This window comes from Nannospalax galili, unplaced genomic scaffold, assembly GCF_000622305.1.
Source record: "Nannospalax galili isolate Female #2095 unplaced genomic scaffold, S.galili_v1.0 scaffold1343, whole genome shotgun sequence".
In the NCBI taxonomy this organism is placed as follows: domain Eukaryota; kingdom Metazoa; phylum Chordata; class Mammalia; order Rodentia; family Spalacidae; genus Nannospalax; species Nannospalax galili.
Window position 1 is genome coordinate 393,446 of NW_008350246.1, and position 16,217 is coordinate 409,662.

At 41.0% G+C, this 16,217-nt stretch overlaps 1 protein-coding gene across 1 annotated transcript; it reads left to right on the forward strand.

Moving 5' to 3' along the window:
* Nucleotides 1–4,367: 4,367 nt before the first annotated feature.
* Nucleotides 4,368–6,130, forward strand: LOC115072755 (zinc-finger homeodomain protein 2-like). Its single transcript, XM_029570541.1, has 2 exons — nucleotides 4,368–4,955; nucleotides 5,365–6,130. Exons 1-2 carry the CDS (start codon nucleotides 4,404–4,406, stop codon nucleotides 5,482–5,484), a joined length of 672 nt encoding a protein of 223 aa, XP_029426401.1. The 5' UTR covers nucleotides 4,368–4,403; the 3' UTR covers nucleotides 5,485–6,130.
* The last annotated feature ends 10,087 nt before the right edge of the window (nucleotides 6,131–16,217 follow it).

Consider the following 16,217-nt stretch of genomic DNA (forward strand, 5'->3'; position numbering starts at 1 on the left):
AAGCAAACAAGCAAGCCAGCATGCTGAGCACAGGCCAGAGGAGCAAGCCAGTAAGCAGCATTCCTCCAGGGTCTGTGCTTCAGTTCCTGTCTGACTTTCCTCAAAGATGGATTGTCCTTGGAAGTGTAAGATGCAATAAACCCTTTCTTCCTCAAGTTGGTTTTGGTCAGAGTTTTAGCACAGTAACAGAAAAGCTAACTAGAACACCATCTCAGTAGCCCATTCCTCCTTTTTGATGTTGTTGCTGTTATTTTTATTTTGAGTTATGGTCTACGTTTCTCAGGCTGCCCTTGAACTTACTCATGAACTTGTGAGCCTTCTCTCTGTACCACCAGGCCTAGCTCCAGGCTTAGGCTATTTATTTCTTCCCAAGTCACTGGTAGGGTAGCTGATGAGTCAGCTACAATCCAGTCAAAGGCTCTCTTCCATTGCTGCTGCCTGGGGCCACTGCCAAGGCCCAGGTGGTGGACTTGGCTGCACAGACAGAACAAATGCCTATCCCTCCAGGCCCTAGCTACCCAGGGTTAGGAGAAGTCCTGCCATCAGCTGAATAGTGCAAAAGGGCCAGTCATTCTTGCCTGCTACCACCTCCAAGTATAGACAAAGCCCTTGTTCAAAAGCACAGCCAAGGACAGGTTGCAAACACAGGAAAGAGTCACAGTCAGGAACAGTGCCTGCCAATAATCAGTACTGCTTGCCAGTTTTAAGTTGAAAAAAAAAAAAAGGAGCCTTGCTAATTCCCAATTGTTTAATTATCTTATGTTTCTTTGGTGCAAGTATTAGATTAGGTAGAAATTCCTTATTCTCACAGATTTCTACAACTATGAAATAAAGCAACATACAAAATGAACTCATCAACTTTAAAATTCAGTTAATATTATGTATGTAATGTGATGGATGATGTTTTACTAAAATTAAATTGTCTCATGATAACAGTGTGGAACTCATTCCTGTGGTTATAACTAGGGTCAAGTATAAAGTCAAGTACAGTGTTTGGTTGCAAAGTGATCATCAGATTATCAGAACAGGTGTTAAAATATATTATTTTAAAGAAGAAAATTTAAATAAGAGCAGAAATTCATATATTGTTTCAGAGAACTTGCAAGTACAAGAACATTTCCTTTGACTTTACATAAACAACTATGTTCTTGTTATGTCCGGTTCATCCAGGGACCAGAGTGCTTGTTAGAAATGAAGTCTCGGGGCCCACCCCAGATGTAGTAAATTGGAATCTGAATTCTTGAAAACTATTTTTACATTGTTGACTTATTGACTTATTGAGTGTGTGTGTGTGTGTGTGTGTGTGTGTGTGTGTGTGCTTGTTGTGGTAGGTGTGTGCCACGGCAGGCATGTTGAATCTGGAGGAGAACTTTTGGGATTAGGTTCTCTCCTTCCATCACATGAGTCCTGAGAATTGAACTCAGGTCAAGCTTGGCAACAAGTGGCCTTTACCTGCTGAACCATCTCTCCAGCCCAGAACTTGCATTTAAAAAATTCTTGTGGTTTGTTTTTATTATTGTTGTTGTTATTTTTTATGTTGTTTTGAGATAGGGTCTTGCTATGTTGCTCCAGCTGGCCTGGAACTTGCCATGTAGACTATCCCAGGCTGAGTTCAATCTCAAAGAAACCTGCTTGCCTCTGACTCCTAAGTGCTGGGATCGAAGGTGTGTGCCATCATGCCTGGTTTGTTTTTAATTTATCTACTTATTTTTATTTATTAATTTTATGTGTATGAGTGTATTACCTGCACGTATGTAAGTAATGTGTTAATAATGTGTGTATTACCTGTGTGTATGTAAGTGCAATTCCTGAGGAGGTCAGAAGAGGGCATTGCATTCCCCTGGAACTTGAGTTACAGATGTTGCTAGCTGCAAGAGCAGCAGTGCTCTTAACCACTGAGCCATCTCTCCAGTCCTTTATTTTTATTTTTGTTTGTGTGTCTGTGTGTTTGTGCTCATGCACACACACGAATGCAGGTGCCTGTAAAGGTGATCAGATCCTATGGAGCTGGAGTTACATATGGTTGTGAGCCACCTGATGTGGACACTGGGAACTTGGATCTTCTGCAAGAGCAGTACATACCCTAAATCCCTGAGCCATCTTTCTAGCCTCTAAACCTGCATTTTGCATTTTTAACAAGACATCCAGGTGACATATATACATTAAAATATAAGAAACTTGAACTTCTTTCCCAGTTCAGCTTTTGTTGAGCTAGGATGAAAACTGGGCATTCAGTAATTTATTTATTAAAAATAAATTATTTTATTCATTTACTTTTAAAGGCAGGGTCTCATGTAGTCCAGGCTGGCCTCAAACTTGCTATGTAGCTGAGGATGACTTTGAATTTCTGATCCTCTTGCTTCTCTCTCTCAAGTGCTGGGATTACAGGTGTGGATTGCCGTGTCTGGTTTTATGACATACTGAGGATTGAACATAGGTCTTCATGCATGCAAGGCAAGCATGATACTAACTGGGCTACATCCCCAGCCTATAAAGCAACTGCCTCCTCCTCCTCTTCCTCCTTTTTCTTCTCCCCTCCTCCTCCTTCCTCTTCCTCTTTCTCCTTTCTTTTCCTCTTCCTCCTCCTCCTCCTCCTCCTCCTCTCCTTCATCTCTTTGACAATTATTTAGTCCTTCCTTTCTAGTGATGCAGGAAAGTAGATTTAAGGTGAATACAGAATTCTCTAGGAATAACAGTGTTGGTTAACTCCAAAGGGCCCATTAAGGTGACTTCCAGAGGAGGTTCTATTCAGGAAGTTATTCGGTTTCCATGCAATAGCCAGAGTAGGTGAATACAGAGACAGAAAATAGAGTAGCAGTTGGCAGGGGTTTGGAGAGAATATGGAGAGTGACTAGCTGGTAGGGGATTTCTTTTGGGGGCCATGATAATTAGTAGTGATAGTTTTGAGGTAGAGTTAATGGTGATGGTTGTACAACTGTGAATGTCTTACCATGCCTGTTTTTTATATGGGCTCTGTGGATCTGAACTTAGGTCCTTATGCTTGCCCAGCAAACACTTTACTAAGTCATCTTCCTAGCCTCTATTTCAGGTATTTTCTTGAAATCCTACCTTCACTTCATTCTTTCTAGTAACTTTTTTCCCCTGCCAGGCAATATCCTCAGGCGTTCTGAGGGCTGCAGAAATAACGAGAGAGAGGCTGTTTCGCTCAGATAGTAGTACAGATCAGATCATGGACTACCAATAATAGTCACACAATCCTAGGGATTGTTCAGGAAGATGAACATTGTAGAAAACACAAAGGGATGCTTAAACCTAGGGCTCTTAGTGTCACAGAAAGACATTATTCCTTCCCTCCTCCAGTGGAATTCTCTGGGATCTTTTGTTGAGGGATGAATAGATCTTGATAGAGGTGTGGTGAAGGGCCTTTTAGCACAGGCAATACCATGAACAAAGGGTTTGAAAACGGAAGCTAGAGGCACGAAGGTACTCCAGGAAGGATGAATGAACACAGGCTAGAACTGAAATTTGTTTCTCCCTTTCTCCTTCCCTCTCTCCCTCCCTCCCTCCTTTTTTGTTGAACAGCGAAGATGTGCATACTGGGAAATTGCTCTACCATTGGGCTATTTCCCCCCAGTCCTCTGAAGAAATGTTTTTAATAAAGGCCAGTTCTGGTAAGATACAGAGGTTGAGAACAAGAACTAACAAGAAGGAATCTGGCCACAGAAAAGGGCACTGACAAAAAATGAGGCAAGGGCCTGTGAGATGGATCAGAGGGTGAAAGTGTTTGCTGCCCAATCTGAAGACCTGAGTTTGATTCCTGGGACTCACATGGTAGAAGGAGAGAACAAAATCTCAGAAGTTGTCCTCTGTTATCCATATACACACGTTTTGTGTGTATATAAAATGAATAAATGTAAAAAATTTTAAAAGGCAAAAATGAAACATGATGGTCTCCCCCAAATCCACCCTTCTCCTACTTCAGTTGGTATCACTCAGCTGGTAGGAATGTCCTATCACAGGTCATCACCAAGAAAATATTAGAAAATACCCAGCTTAAAGCACTAGCATGATATGCAAAATTCCCATTCTTAAAATGAATGAACGAATTCAATTTTAAAAAGCACAATGTTCCTGGCACACAAAAAAATATCTCATCGTTTTTTTATATATGAATGCCGTTGCTTAGGCTTTGTTTCCGAGAGCCTATATTTAGGAGGAGAACTGATTCGAAACTGCAGCCCAAAGCCCAGACGCTCTGTTACACTGAGTTGGGACAACCTGGTGCAGAGGAGGAGGGGGGGGGAGCCTTGGCTCTGGGGCGCCGGTGAGGGAAACGGAGAGGGGCGTGGCCTCACCTCTCGCGATACCACCTCCTGTTGCTGAGGCCGTCGCTCCGGGCTTCTGACTGGCCAGCGCTTGCGCAGCCGCCATGTTCGGTTGCTATGCTGCGGCCTAGGAGACCGGGTGTGCTTGAGGGAGGAGGAGGAGACGGAGGAGGAGGAGGAGGAGAGGGAGGAGGAAGGAGCCAAGGAGGAGGAGAAGGAGGAGGAGGTGACCGAACTTCTCCTCTGCACTCTCACACATCGAAGCCGCCTGGAGTCCCCGTCGCCTCACACGCGCTCTTGCTCTGTGGTCGCGATTTTGTTCTCTCAGGACTATTGGGTCCTGTTAGAAAGCGGGGCCCCGGCTTGGGAAGACGACTTTGGCCCGGGGTCCGCAGTGGGGCCCGCGGCACTTGGGGGGCGCGCGTGTTGAGGATTAGCTCATCCTCTCTGCGAGGTGCGAGCGCGCCGCCGGCCCCGCAGGATGACGGGGTGCTGCTGGCGGCCGTGGGCCGAGGTGCGGCCGCTGTGGCGGCGGCTCGCGGGGCGCTGACGGACCGGCACCCCACGCGGGCCACGCGCCTCTCGGCTGAGCGCGGCCGCAGGCCTCCGGGCTTCTTTCGTTTGGATTCTTTTTTCTCCAGCCGAGAGGACGCGGCTGTGGTAACGAAGGTAAGCCGCGCGGGGGAAGGCTCCCCGCTGGGCCTTCTCGGGCCGCTCTGCATGTCCGGGGCGCGCACCTGGCCAGGTGGCCCGCAGGACAGGCAAGGTCGAGTTCAAAGGTGGAAAGAAACGGCGCTTTCCTTTTTCTTCCTGGGACCGTGCACTCGGAGCTTCCCGGGGGTCCGAGTTGGAATCTCCGTTAGGGACGGGGAAAGGGATTGGGGATGGACTAGGTGCGGGGATGGAATGTTCCAGTGTACCTAAACTCCAGCTTAATCCAGAGACTTGAGTAGTCCATCAGCGGGGTCCTTTTTTCTGTTATTATTAGAAAGAGCTCCTGAGCGCTTCTTGCATGCTGCACGAGCTTGGGTGAATTTGGAAGCCTCTTGTGACTCTTCTGCTAGCTACTTGCATTTAGGAATCTGTACTTGGGCCCCGAAAGTTGAAATGGCACGACACACATAAAGCCTTCACTTCGATTTTTATAATGTTCTGGAGTCGTCACTGCCTTAGTCTTCAAATATCTAGGACCTCTTAGAGGAGAAATGCGTGCTGCTGGCATTTTGGGAATTCAAGCGCAATGAGTGACCTGTGGCCCCATGGCTTTAAATTTTTGTGTTTCAGTGACAGTGTTTGTTAATAGTTACCGGAAAAATGGAATTGTTCTTCATGTCCAGGAACAGTTCCCACACCTGGATTGGCTCAGGAATAAATATTTCTACAAGCCAATTCGGAGATTGAAGAGAAGCTAGAATTATTCAAATATAAAGTAGTTGTGGTGTCTGTAGACACCTAACTATGCCTTCCCGGGGTTCCCGCCGACGGAACCGTCTAGAGTTCCTTCCACTGGTGATGTTTCTGCGAAACTTAGGCGGGGAGACTCTGGCCTGCATGCAGAATGCCATCAGGGTGCCAGGGCGGTCAGCAGGCTCCGAGAGTGGCCCCGGGAGGACCTGTGTCCACCAGCCACTTCGGGAGCAGCAGCTAGGGGTGACCGCCCTCGGAGCCAGCCTACTGGGCAGGTTTAAAACGTGGCCTTGGAGGAAAAACAAAAACAAAAAGCCAGTGTCAGCCTGCTGAAAGACTACTGGAACGAAAGCCAGAGCTCTGTGAAGTCCTGGGCTTCTGAACCTTAGTGTATCAGATTGGGGAGGGGGGACCTTAAGCAGTTATTCAGTGTGCTTAAAAGAATAGAGCTCGACCTACTATTTAATTCTTGAGTTTGAGGATTATAAATTCAACAGTTTGGAAGAAAAACTTACGTATTACATATAGAACCGTTTATTCACTCATAAAAGGGTTCAGTCATCTCACTCATCTTTTAGACACCACAATTTTTGTTGTTGTTGTTTTGTTTTGTTGTCAGAATATATTTCTGCTCCAGTTAGCACAAAAGCTGTTTTTGTGTCTCCACGTTTTATTTCTGGAGCCAGCCCAGTGGGCAGGTTTAAAACGTGGCCTTGGAGGAAAAACAAAAACAAAAAGCCAGTGTCAGCCTGCTGAAAGACTGCTGGAGCGAAAGCCAGAGCTCTGTGAAGTCCTGGGCTTTTGAACCTTAGTGTATCAGATTGGGGGTGGGGGGGGGGAGGACGTTAAGCAGTTATTCAGTGTGCTTAAAAGAATAGAGCTCGACCTATTATTTAATTCTTGAGTTTGAGGATTATAAATTCAGTGTGCTTTAAAAAAAACAGTTTGGAAGAAAAACTTAAGTATTTCATATAGAACTGTTTATTCACTCATAAAAGGGTTCAGTCATCTCACTCATCTTTTAGACACCACAGTTGTTGTTGTTGTTGTTGTTTTGGTTTTTTGTCAGAATATATTTCTGCTCCAGTTAGCACAAAAGCTGTTTTTGTGTCTCCACGTTTTATGGCATTCATATCTTTGTACATATTTTGTATTAAGACATATGCACAGCCCCATAATATCCTGATTTTGACTGACTTATAAGGTCAACATAATCTTTTGTTGTTGTATACGTGAGAATATTTGTGATTTAGCTAATCTGCTTTAAACACTGGCCAAAAAGATTTTTAAAATACAGATGTATCACTATTTTATAGTTTTTCTCAATATTGAATAGATTAAAGTTTAAGTTTGAAAACTACAGGTTCCTCAAAAGTTCTGTTCTCTAATATCGTGGCTTCTAGGCTGTGGATAAATTGTGTCAAGTTTTGTTCCTCTCTCCCCCATCATGTCCTAATTGAATATCTTTTAAATGTCCCTAGTAACACTGTTGCTTTAAATTTATGACACCTAATTTCTAATTTAGGCTAGGCATAACACCAGCCATCTATTGAACACACTTGCTAAAAATACTTTCTGGGTCGGATGTACTTAGAGTGCAGCCTCAGGAAAATTTACTTGAACCGTTCTACTGTGACCAATGTACACTTCATTATTTTTGAAGAACTTAAAAATAATTATAGAGTCCTACAAATTAGATGTTATCAGTTCAAATATAGATGTATCCCTTTTTAATGTATAAAGTGAGATAGTAATAAATTTACGTGGGATAGCAATAAAACCTTTTTTTTTCAGTTTTTAAGAATACTTATGTGACCCCTGTTGGCTCTTATTAGGTACTCTGGTTTGTATACCTAACATGTTTAAATTTTACCTATTACATATAGAGTTATGAAATGACAGTACAGTGTATATTTTTATTCATTTAGTTTTTATGACTTAACCTAAACTTTAAAAGGGGATCAGTGGTTCCAGCAAATTTATTTTTGAGTAAATTATCTTTAAGGAACAAAGTAAGACACCACTAGGTTAAAGGGGACACTTATTAAGAATACTTCTTTCCTCCTCCAAGAGATAATTTGTTTAACATGCAAAAAAGCTTTAAACAAACATGTAGGAATCTTGTCTGATGGGTGTTTAAAGGCGAATGGTTAAAAGTTCTGCTTAAATTCATATTATTGAGAATGAAAAAATGGTGAACTTGTTAGGAATGCAAGTCTCTGTGGCTTAGTGTAGCTAAATATGAATTGTTGCTCATAAATAAATTTGCTTCTTGTTAGAAATACACTGGTTTACAAACTGAGCTGAATGTTGTTGTTTTTCTTGGTTATTGCCTGATACAGTTTTTTTGTGCTGTAGCCCAGATATACAAAATTTACAGCTCAGTAGAATAACTGAAACCTTAAAGATTTAGCTTCTGGAAGTTTTGGGAGGATATTGGGAGCAGGAAAGTACTGTAGAGGAATGTATTGTTATTTTTTCATTTAGTGTTCGGCTAGTACAGATGGTGAAAAGGAATGTAGTAAAGAAGTACTATAGAATCTTCTTTTTTTGCACCAAAGATTGGTTGTCTGGAAATAGCTCATTTTATTTCATATCCCTTGTATGAGAATTCAGTATAGTATAGTTGTATTAAACAGGGGAAAAAGAAGAGGACATGTATTATTCTTAATAGCATTTTTCCTTAGTCATTGTTTATTTCATTATTTCTAAGTAGAAACACTGGAAGAGAGGTGCAGATATTTGAAGAAACTGGCCAGAACAGAATGAAAGTTATATGCTGTGGGCTATATTAAGAGGAAGACATTACTTTGGGAGAGTCATTTTAATTGTCTCTTCTAACAGGAGGTGGTTGTGTAGAATAGTAGGAAGGAAAAAGGGTCCACAAGGGAAGAATATTAGTATTTATTATCTGGTAAGTACTAGACAGTGTACAGGGGTTCTTTTTCCAATGTTATCTCAGTTATCAAGCATACTTTGTGAGGTTTATGTGTATTAATCTGATCTTGTTTCCATCTCCTGTCATCTGTTCCTCTTCCCTCAAGTGGCTGAAACACCTGAAGCCAAAGCTTACTCCTTCTTTTTAAAATATTTTATTTATAATTTTTATTTTTTAACTATTTGAGTATATTGCCTGCATGTATGTAGGTGCACCCAGTGTCATGGAGTGCCCACAGAGATCAGAAGAGGGCGTTAGATCCCTGGAACTGGAGTTCTGGAAGGTTGCTGGGAATGGAGCCTGGGTCCTCTGCAAGTGCAGCCAATGCTCTTAATTGCTGAGCCAGCTCTCCAGCCCCTTGTTTTGTTTTATAAGAGAGTGTTTTACTAGACAAGTCCTGGCTGGCCTGGAACTTGCTATGTAGACTAGGCTGGCCTTGAACTCACAGAGATCCTCTGCTTCTTGAGTGCTGGAATTAAAGGCATGCACTGCCACACTTGGCTTAAAGTGTATTCTTTAGAGCAGTGTTGTGTTAGTTACATTTTTGTTGCTGTGATAGAAACACTGACTAAAGCAACTTATAGTAGAAAGAAAGAAGAGTTTATTTAACTTACTGTTCCAAAGGGCAAGAGTCAGTACATCATGGTGGGGAGGCATGGTGACAGAGGTGGCTGGAGGAGGAGCAGAAGCTAAGTGCACATATATTCAAGCAGACGCAGGAAGTCAGAGAGCGACTTGAGTTCCTGCAAGGCTTAAAAACTCTAAACCTGCCCCCAGTGACGTGTTTCTTCTAACATAGCCACACCTTCCAAGATGTCCCAAAACAGCGCCACCAACTGGGGACAAAATGTCCAAATACTTGGAGCCTATGGGGGACATTCTCATCTAAACCATCACAAGTGTTATCCAGTTGAACTTTCAACATTGATGGAAATATTCTTTCCCCTTTCCCAGATTTTTTGAGGTATAATTGACAAATCTGAGGGAACTTTTTTTTTCTATCCTGTTAGATATGGTAGTCATTAACCAAGTGTGGGGTATGGAACACTTAAACTATGACTAGTACAAGTGGAAACTGAGTTTAAAGTTGCGTTTAATTTTGATCATTTAACTTTATGCCAAATATGACTACTGAGTTTATACTATTGAATGGCACAGCTTTAGACCTCACTTCCTAGAAAACTGGGTTCTAGTGTTCAATCTTCCACAAGCTTATACATGATATTAAGGCAAGTTATTTAATTCTTGAGCTTCAATTTAATCTGTTGTGAAAATGAAGGGATTAGCATTGAAAGATTATTTCCAAGAACCTTTCTGGCTTTAAAGTTCTGTAATTCTTAAAACGTGCAGTGGCATATAATATTTGTAAGTACTATTTTTGAAAGAGGAAGTTCCCCATCCCCATTATGTTCGTGTAAGGAATTTCTTCTTGAGTGTCTGTAAAGAACCATGGAGGATAATGGATCATTTTCCTTCACCTGCCCTCAGACTCAATTGTTTGGTGCAGACATTGTGTATTCCATGGCAATAGTTTATTTTTATTTGTTTTGTTTTGTTTAGGGCTTGGGCTCCAAGTCTAGGCAAGTACTCTGCCACTGAGCTGCATGTTGGGGTAAAATTGAATCTTTAAAGATTTCATTAATTTTTTTCTTTTGTCTTTCTGAGACAGGATCTCTCTGTAGCCCCAGCTGGTCTGGAACTTACTATGTAGACCATGTTGGACTTTGCTCACAGAGATCCCCCTGCCTCTGCCTCTTGAGTGCTGGAATTAAAGGCGTGCACTACCATACCTAGCCTCCATTAATTTTTTTAAATTAGCAACTTAAAAAAATAGAATTGCTGAACATGAACTCATTGAGCAATATAAAAGAAACAATCATTATAACTTCATTTAAGATACATAGCAGTTACTGGAACTTATCAAATTAATTCCCAATCCATCTGCTAGGCCTTGAAGACTTTCTCCCAGTTTGATCTTACTGACTCTGTTCCTTATATTTGCTTAAAAAGAAAACATTTTTCCCTCCACCCATGTTTTCTCAATTTACGCATTCTTAATTCTTCAGTCCATATACCTCTTTAAAAATTTTTTTTATTTATTATTTTTATGTGTATGCGTGTATTGCTTGCATGTAGGTAAGTGCACCCGTGTCATGCAGTGCCCGCGGAGGTCAGAAGAGGCTTTTAGATCCCCAGGGACTGGAGTTATGGACAGTTGTTAGATGCCATGTGGGTCCTGGGATTCGAACCTGGGTCTTCTGCAAGAACAACCAGTGTTTTTTTGTTTTGTTTTGTTTTGAAGAAAAAATTATTTTTTATTGTATGGCTCTTTTGCCTACAGGTATATTTGTGTGCCAGGCATGCACCTCGTGCTCATGGAGGCTAGAAGAGGGTGTCAGATCCCCTGGAACTGGAGTTACAGACAGTTGTGGGCTACCATATGGGTGCTAGGAACTGAATCTGGGTCCTCTACAAAAGCAGCCAGAACTCTTAACCACTGAGCCATCTCTCCAGTCCCCACATACCTCCTCTTAAGTCTTCCTCACAACTAGAAGACTGCTGATTAATCCAGCCTTAATGATCTGGCTTTGAGTCCTGGCAACAAGTACTATGGGGGTTAATGTATGCTTGTTTAGATATAGTTTAGTATATCCTTCCTCTATTTTTATTTTCCTGTGTATGTGTTCACATGTGTGGGTGTGTGAGCCAATGCAGGTGAATGTTGAGGCCAAAATTCTACCTTGGAATGTCTTCTTCAGCCCCTTCTCCACTTTCTTTTAGACAGGGTTTCTCACTGATCCTGGATCTCACTTGTTTTCAGCTAGACTGGATGGCCAGTGAGTCCCAGGAGTGCTAGGAATTCCAATTCAGCACCTTAACCACTGAGCTACTGAGCCCCTGTTGTTACATTTTTGTTTTGGTTAAGTTTTTATCTTAAAATTTGTAATTAAAAAAATTTAAATAACTTACTCTTAGTCACCATCTACATAGATATTTTTGTTTTTGTCCAGGCTTTGTGTGTGCGTGCGTGTGTATGTGTGTGTGTGTGTGTTCAAGTTGTCTGATCAAGATACAATTTTGAGTTGACTATATTGGAAATGTGCGGTGGAGGCCTTTTAATATAAGGAAAAGATCATAGATGGGAATCAGGCAAAGGGTTTGAAACCTGGGAAAATTATATGACCTTTGAGTCAGTGTTGTTGTTTTTTTTTTTAAATAGAGAGCTCATATTGTAGCTCAGGCATGGAATTCATCATGCAGTCCAGGCTAGATTTAAACCCATGACAGTCTTCTTTCTTCAGTCTTCTGGGTGAATTGTGAGCACTTTATATAAAGCATCTAGGACTGTGCTTTAAGTAGAAGAGATGGCCATAAGTGGCAGTTGATAGAAATTTTTTTTTCTGTTTTCCTAGTCCCATGCTCATGAACATAATTTAAGTTACTTAAATATTTATATGACACCAAACGTAAGCCATTTAATTCTTGTTAAACATTTTGTTTGATTTCTCAGTCCGAAGCTAGAGGACTGGGATAATGGCCTAGGATTATGCCAGATCTTTCTTTCATAAGAGTTCTGAGAGTAGATGTTCTTGTTTTGGAAAAACAATTGTATGTTGTTTTTTAAAAAAAGTTTCATTAGCATTGTTTTCTTTAAAAAAAATATGATTACATTGAAAAACTGTATAGGTTGGAGAATTTGGAAAGGGAATGGCAAACTCATATTACTGCAACAGTGAGAAATTTCACATTATTGTTGAAGCTTGGTAATATAGTTTTGTCAGTAAATAATATCCAAAAATTATAGTACACATAGAGAATTGTAAATTTACATTCTAAACTACAATTACATTGTTTGAGAATTGTATCAATTTAGTTACTATGGTACTTTTTCTTTTATTTTTTAAAATTTCCTAGTGATTTTTTTTGTTTTTGTTTGTTTATTTTTTTGTGTTTTGTTTTGTTTGTTTGTTTTTTGGTCTTTTTGAGACAGGGTCTCCTGTGCCCCAGCTGGCCTGGAGCTCACTATGTAGACCAGGCTGGCCTTGAACTCACAGAGCTCCACCTGCCTCTGCCTCCCAAGTGCTGGGACTAAAGGCGTGTGCCACCACTTCATACTTCCTAGACTGATTTTTATCTCTAAAAGTTCAATTTTAGATGCTTTACATTTTCTGTAGGGCACAGGTGAAGGCACACTGAGGCTGTAGAAGAGTAATAGAAAAATAATGGAAAACCTCGTGGTGCCAACATCAAGGCCTAGATGCCCAGGACCACAAGTGGAGTTAAGACCACAGCTGGGCCTCAGGGGATGTGGGAATTCCATTCTAGAGAATCAGTCCTCTGAAGACCAGAATCTGCAAATGTCAGAGATTCGTCCCTGTCCCCAACATAAGACCAACACTGAGGCAAAACCACTGCTGTGTACAACCTGGAACCTTGAGAGGGGGCTGTGGGGAATGTAGCTATTCAGAGAAGTCTGAAACTGCTGCCCAACATCAGGAAGTCCTCCATCCTCCACTGCTTCACTATCAGCCTACCAACAGGAGATTATGGTACCCTGGCTCGTGGAAGGGGACCAAAGCCCTAGGCTCATGTAAAGGGACCATAGCTCTAGCTGTGAGGATCACAGCTCCAGGCTCACAGGACAAAACCACAGCTCTGGCTCATAGGAGCCGATCACAGCTCTTGCTCATAGGAGAGGACCACAGCTCCAGGTTCACGGGAGGAGACTATAGTTTCAGCTCATGGGAAGGGACCACAGCTTTAGCTTACAGGAGAGGACCATAGCTCCAGCTCACAGGAGGTGTATGTTGGTGTTTTAATTAATTCATGTTTATCTGCCTCCTTAATGCAATAGGCAGTGAATCAGTCTCATAATTCATGTTTAAAAATTTTGTTTTGGGGGTGAACATCCCTTACATGCTAATTACACAAACGTTCAAATCTGTTATAATGGGAAGGATGGTATAAAGGTAAATGCAGTGTGATACTTGATCTCAAGTTCTAATTTTCGGCTGGTCATACATGTCCACAAATACAATTCAGAGTAATGGTATATTAAAATCTGAGGGAAATGAGAAGTGGCGTTTGGATATGGTCTCTGTGGATGAGTTGGAACTGATGGGCAGAAAAAACAGTATGTACAAAAAGTCAATGCAAGTTGTCTTATTGTATATAACTGTCCATGGGTGGGAGTAGGTGTTTGTTCTTGTATGTGTGTGTTTATGTTTGTGTTTTCACTCTGGTGGGAGAAGAAACCTGTTAAGAGGATTCTTGGGCTTGAGCAATGAGTATTCTGACATTTAGACCTTTAGAATAGAACTTCTAGTTGAGCATATTGGAACCTTTAGGATGGTTTCTTTTGACTTTAGATAGTCCTCTTGATTTATCCCAGTATGCTAAAAAATGATCATTTTATTTGGTCTCAAGTAGGAACGAGCACAGTCAAAGTCTTCCTCTTTTTTTCTGTTTGAGATAGTCTTACATTGTAGTGGAGCTTACTATTTATTATTTAGCTCAGACTAATCTCAAATTCAAGCCAGTCCTTGCCTCTATCTCTTAGAGTGCTGAAGTTACAGACCTGAGTCACTGTGACCAGCTCAAAGATCTATTCCACACCCCCCTTTTTTTCCTTCCTACTCTTCCTGGTACTTAACTCATTGTTTTCTGTGTGTGTGAATGTATGAGTGTATATATGAAATATCTTGGTTTTCTTGCCTGGAAAATCAACATTAACATTAGGGAGCATTTACAGGGATTTGAATAAGAAAATTAAAAAAAGTGCAGGTTTTAAAAGGTAACCCTGGGGGCTGGAGAGATGGCTCGGCAGTTAAGAATGCTGGTTGTTTTTGCAGAAGACCTGGGTTCGAATCCCAGTACCCACATGGCAGCTAACAACTGTTTGTAATTCCAGTCCCAGGGGATCCAACAGCCTCTTCTGCTACATGCAGGCAATACACGCGTACACATAAAATAAAAATAATAATAAAAAAGGTAACCTTGACATCTACAGCTAATGCTGTAAGGATGTATAAGGATGACCAGGGAGACAAGAATGCTATTACAGTAGTACAGGGGAGGGATGACCAGAGTTAGAGATGGGGAAATAAAGAATATGAGTCAGAACTAAGACTAATGAGGTAGTTTCATTAGAGCTGAGGAAAAAGTTGAAATTAGTACTAAGATTTATCCTGTGGCAATTCTCCTTTGGGAAAAGAGAGCCAGATGATTTTTTAGCATCTTTAGTTGAGCCACTTGTTTTGCAGGCGCCATGGTCATAAATTCACACTGAACTTTTGCAAATTAACACTTTTAAATAATTCTACAGCTAATGAAAATTCTTAAGATACATACAAAGAGCTCCTAAAATTCCTTTAACCAAATTTTAACACTGAACTAGTTTTATATCATCTGTATACCACAAGCTTATCCTGGGACATCTTGTCATGCTTAGTGTAGTAGGCTCAGTGAGGTGTTTTCAGATGTCCAGAAGTTTCTTTGGCATTGTCATTGAATCTTCTGCTATATATTTTTTTCTTGCTGTTTTATCTGTTGTTTTGATTTTTGAGACAGAGTCTCAGTAGCCCAGGCTGGTCTTGAGCTCATTATGTAGCCAAGAATGAGCTCTAACTTTGAACCTCCTGCCTGTACCTCCCAGATGTTGGGATTATGGTGTGTCCCACCATGGCAGGTTTATATGGTGCTGGGGATTGAAGTTAGGACTTTGTATGTGCTAGGCAAGCTTGCCACCAACTGAACTATATTTCTAGCACTATTATGCTGTATCTGATTGAATCTTCAAGTTTTGTTAAAAATTACCCAGTATCTCTTTTCTGGTTCATTCTCATCCCTGTTTCCCATTTCCCATCGAGAGTGTATCGTTTGTAATTTCATTAAACTCTGAAACATTTGAGAACAATGCCTAAATATTCTAGTCTGTATTTACCAAAACATGGGTGTTCTCCCACATTAACTATCAAGGAAATCAACATTGATACAATACTAACTTGAGATCCATAGATGCCATCCACATTTTTTTCAGTGAGCTCAGTGGTATCTCTTTTTTCTTTTTGGTCCAGAATCCAATTTAAGATCACACATTGCATTTAATTGTCATGTCTTTTTAATTAATTTTTTTTGCATTCTTTTTTTGTGTGTGTTTGTTCTTGCCTTCTACCATGTGGATTCTGGGGATTCAACTCAGCTCATTAGGCTTTGTGGCAAGCACCTTTACCTGCTGAGCCATATTGCTGGCCCTCACTCTCCTTTAGTTTGGAGTAACTCTTCAGTATTTTTGTCTTTGATGACCTTGGAAATTTTAAACAGTATGGACCCTTTATTCTTTAACACGTTCCTCTAATAAGTGCTTTCAGTGGTTGCTCATATGCCAGCTGAATACATTGTTGGCAGGAGTACCATAGAAATGTACTATTCTTAGTACATCATCTGGAGATACACAGTATTGTCCCACCACTAGTTTTATTTAATCTTGAACACGTGTAAGTTCATCTTTGCTGAGTTTCTCTACTATGTAAGTTAGCATTTTTACCTTTTTTTTTTTTAAACAGAATCTGTTCTTTTACATTGTT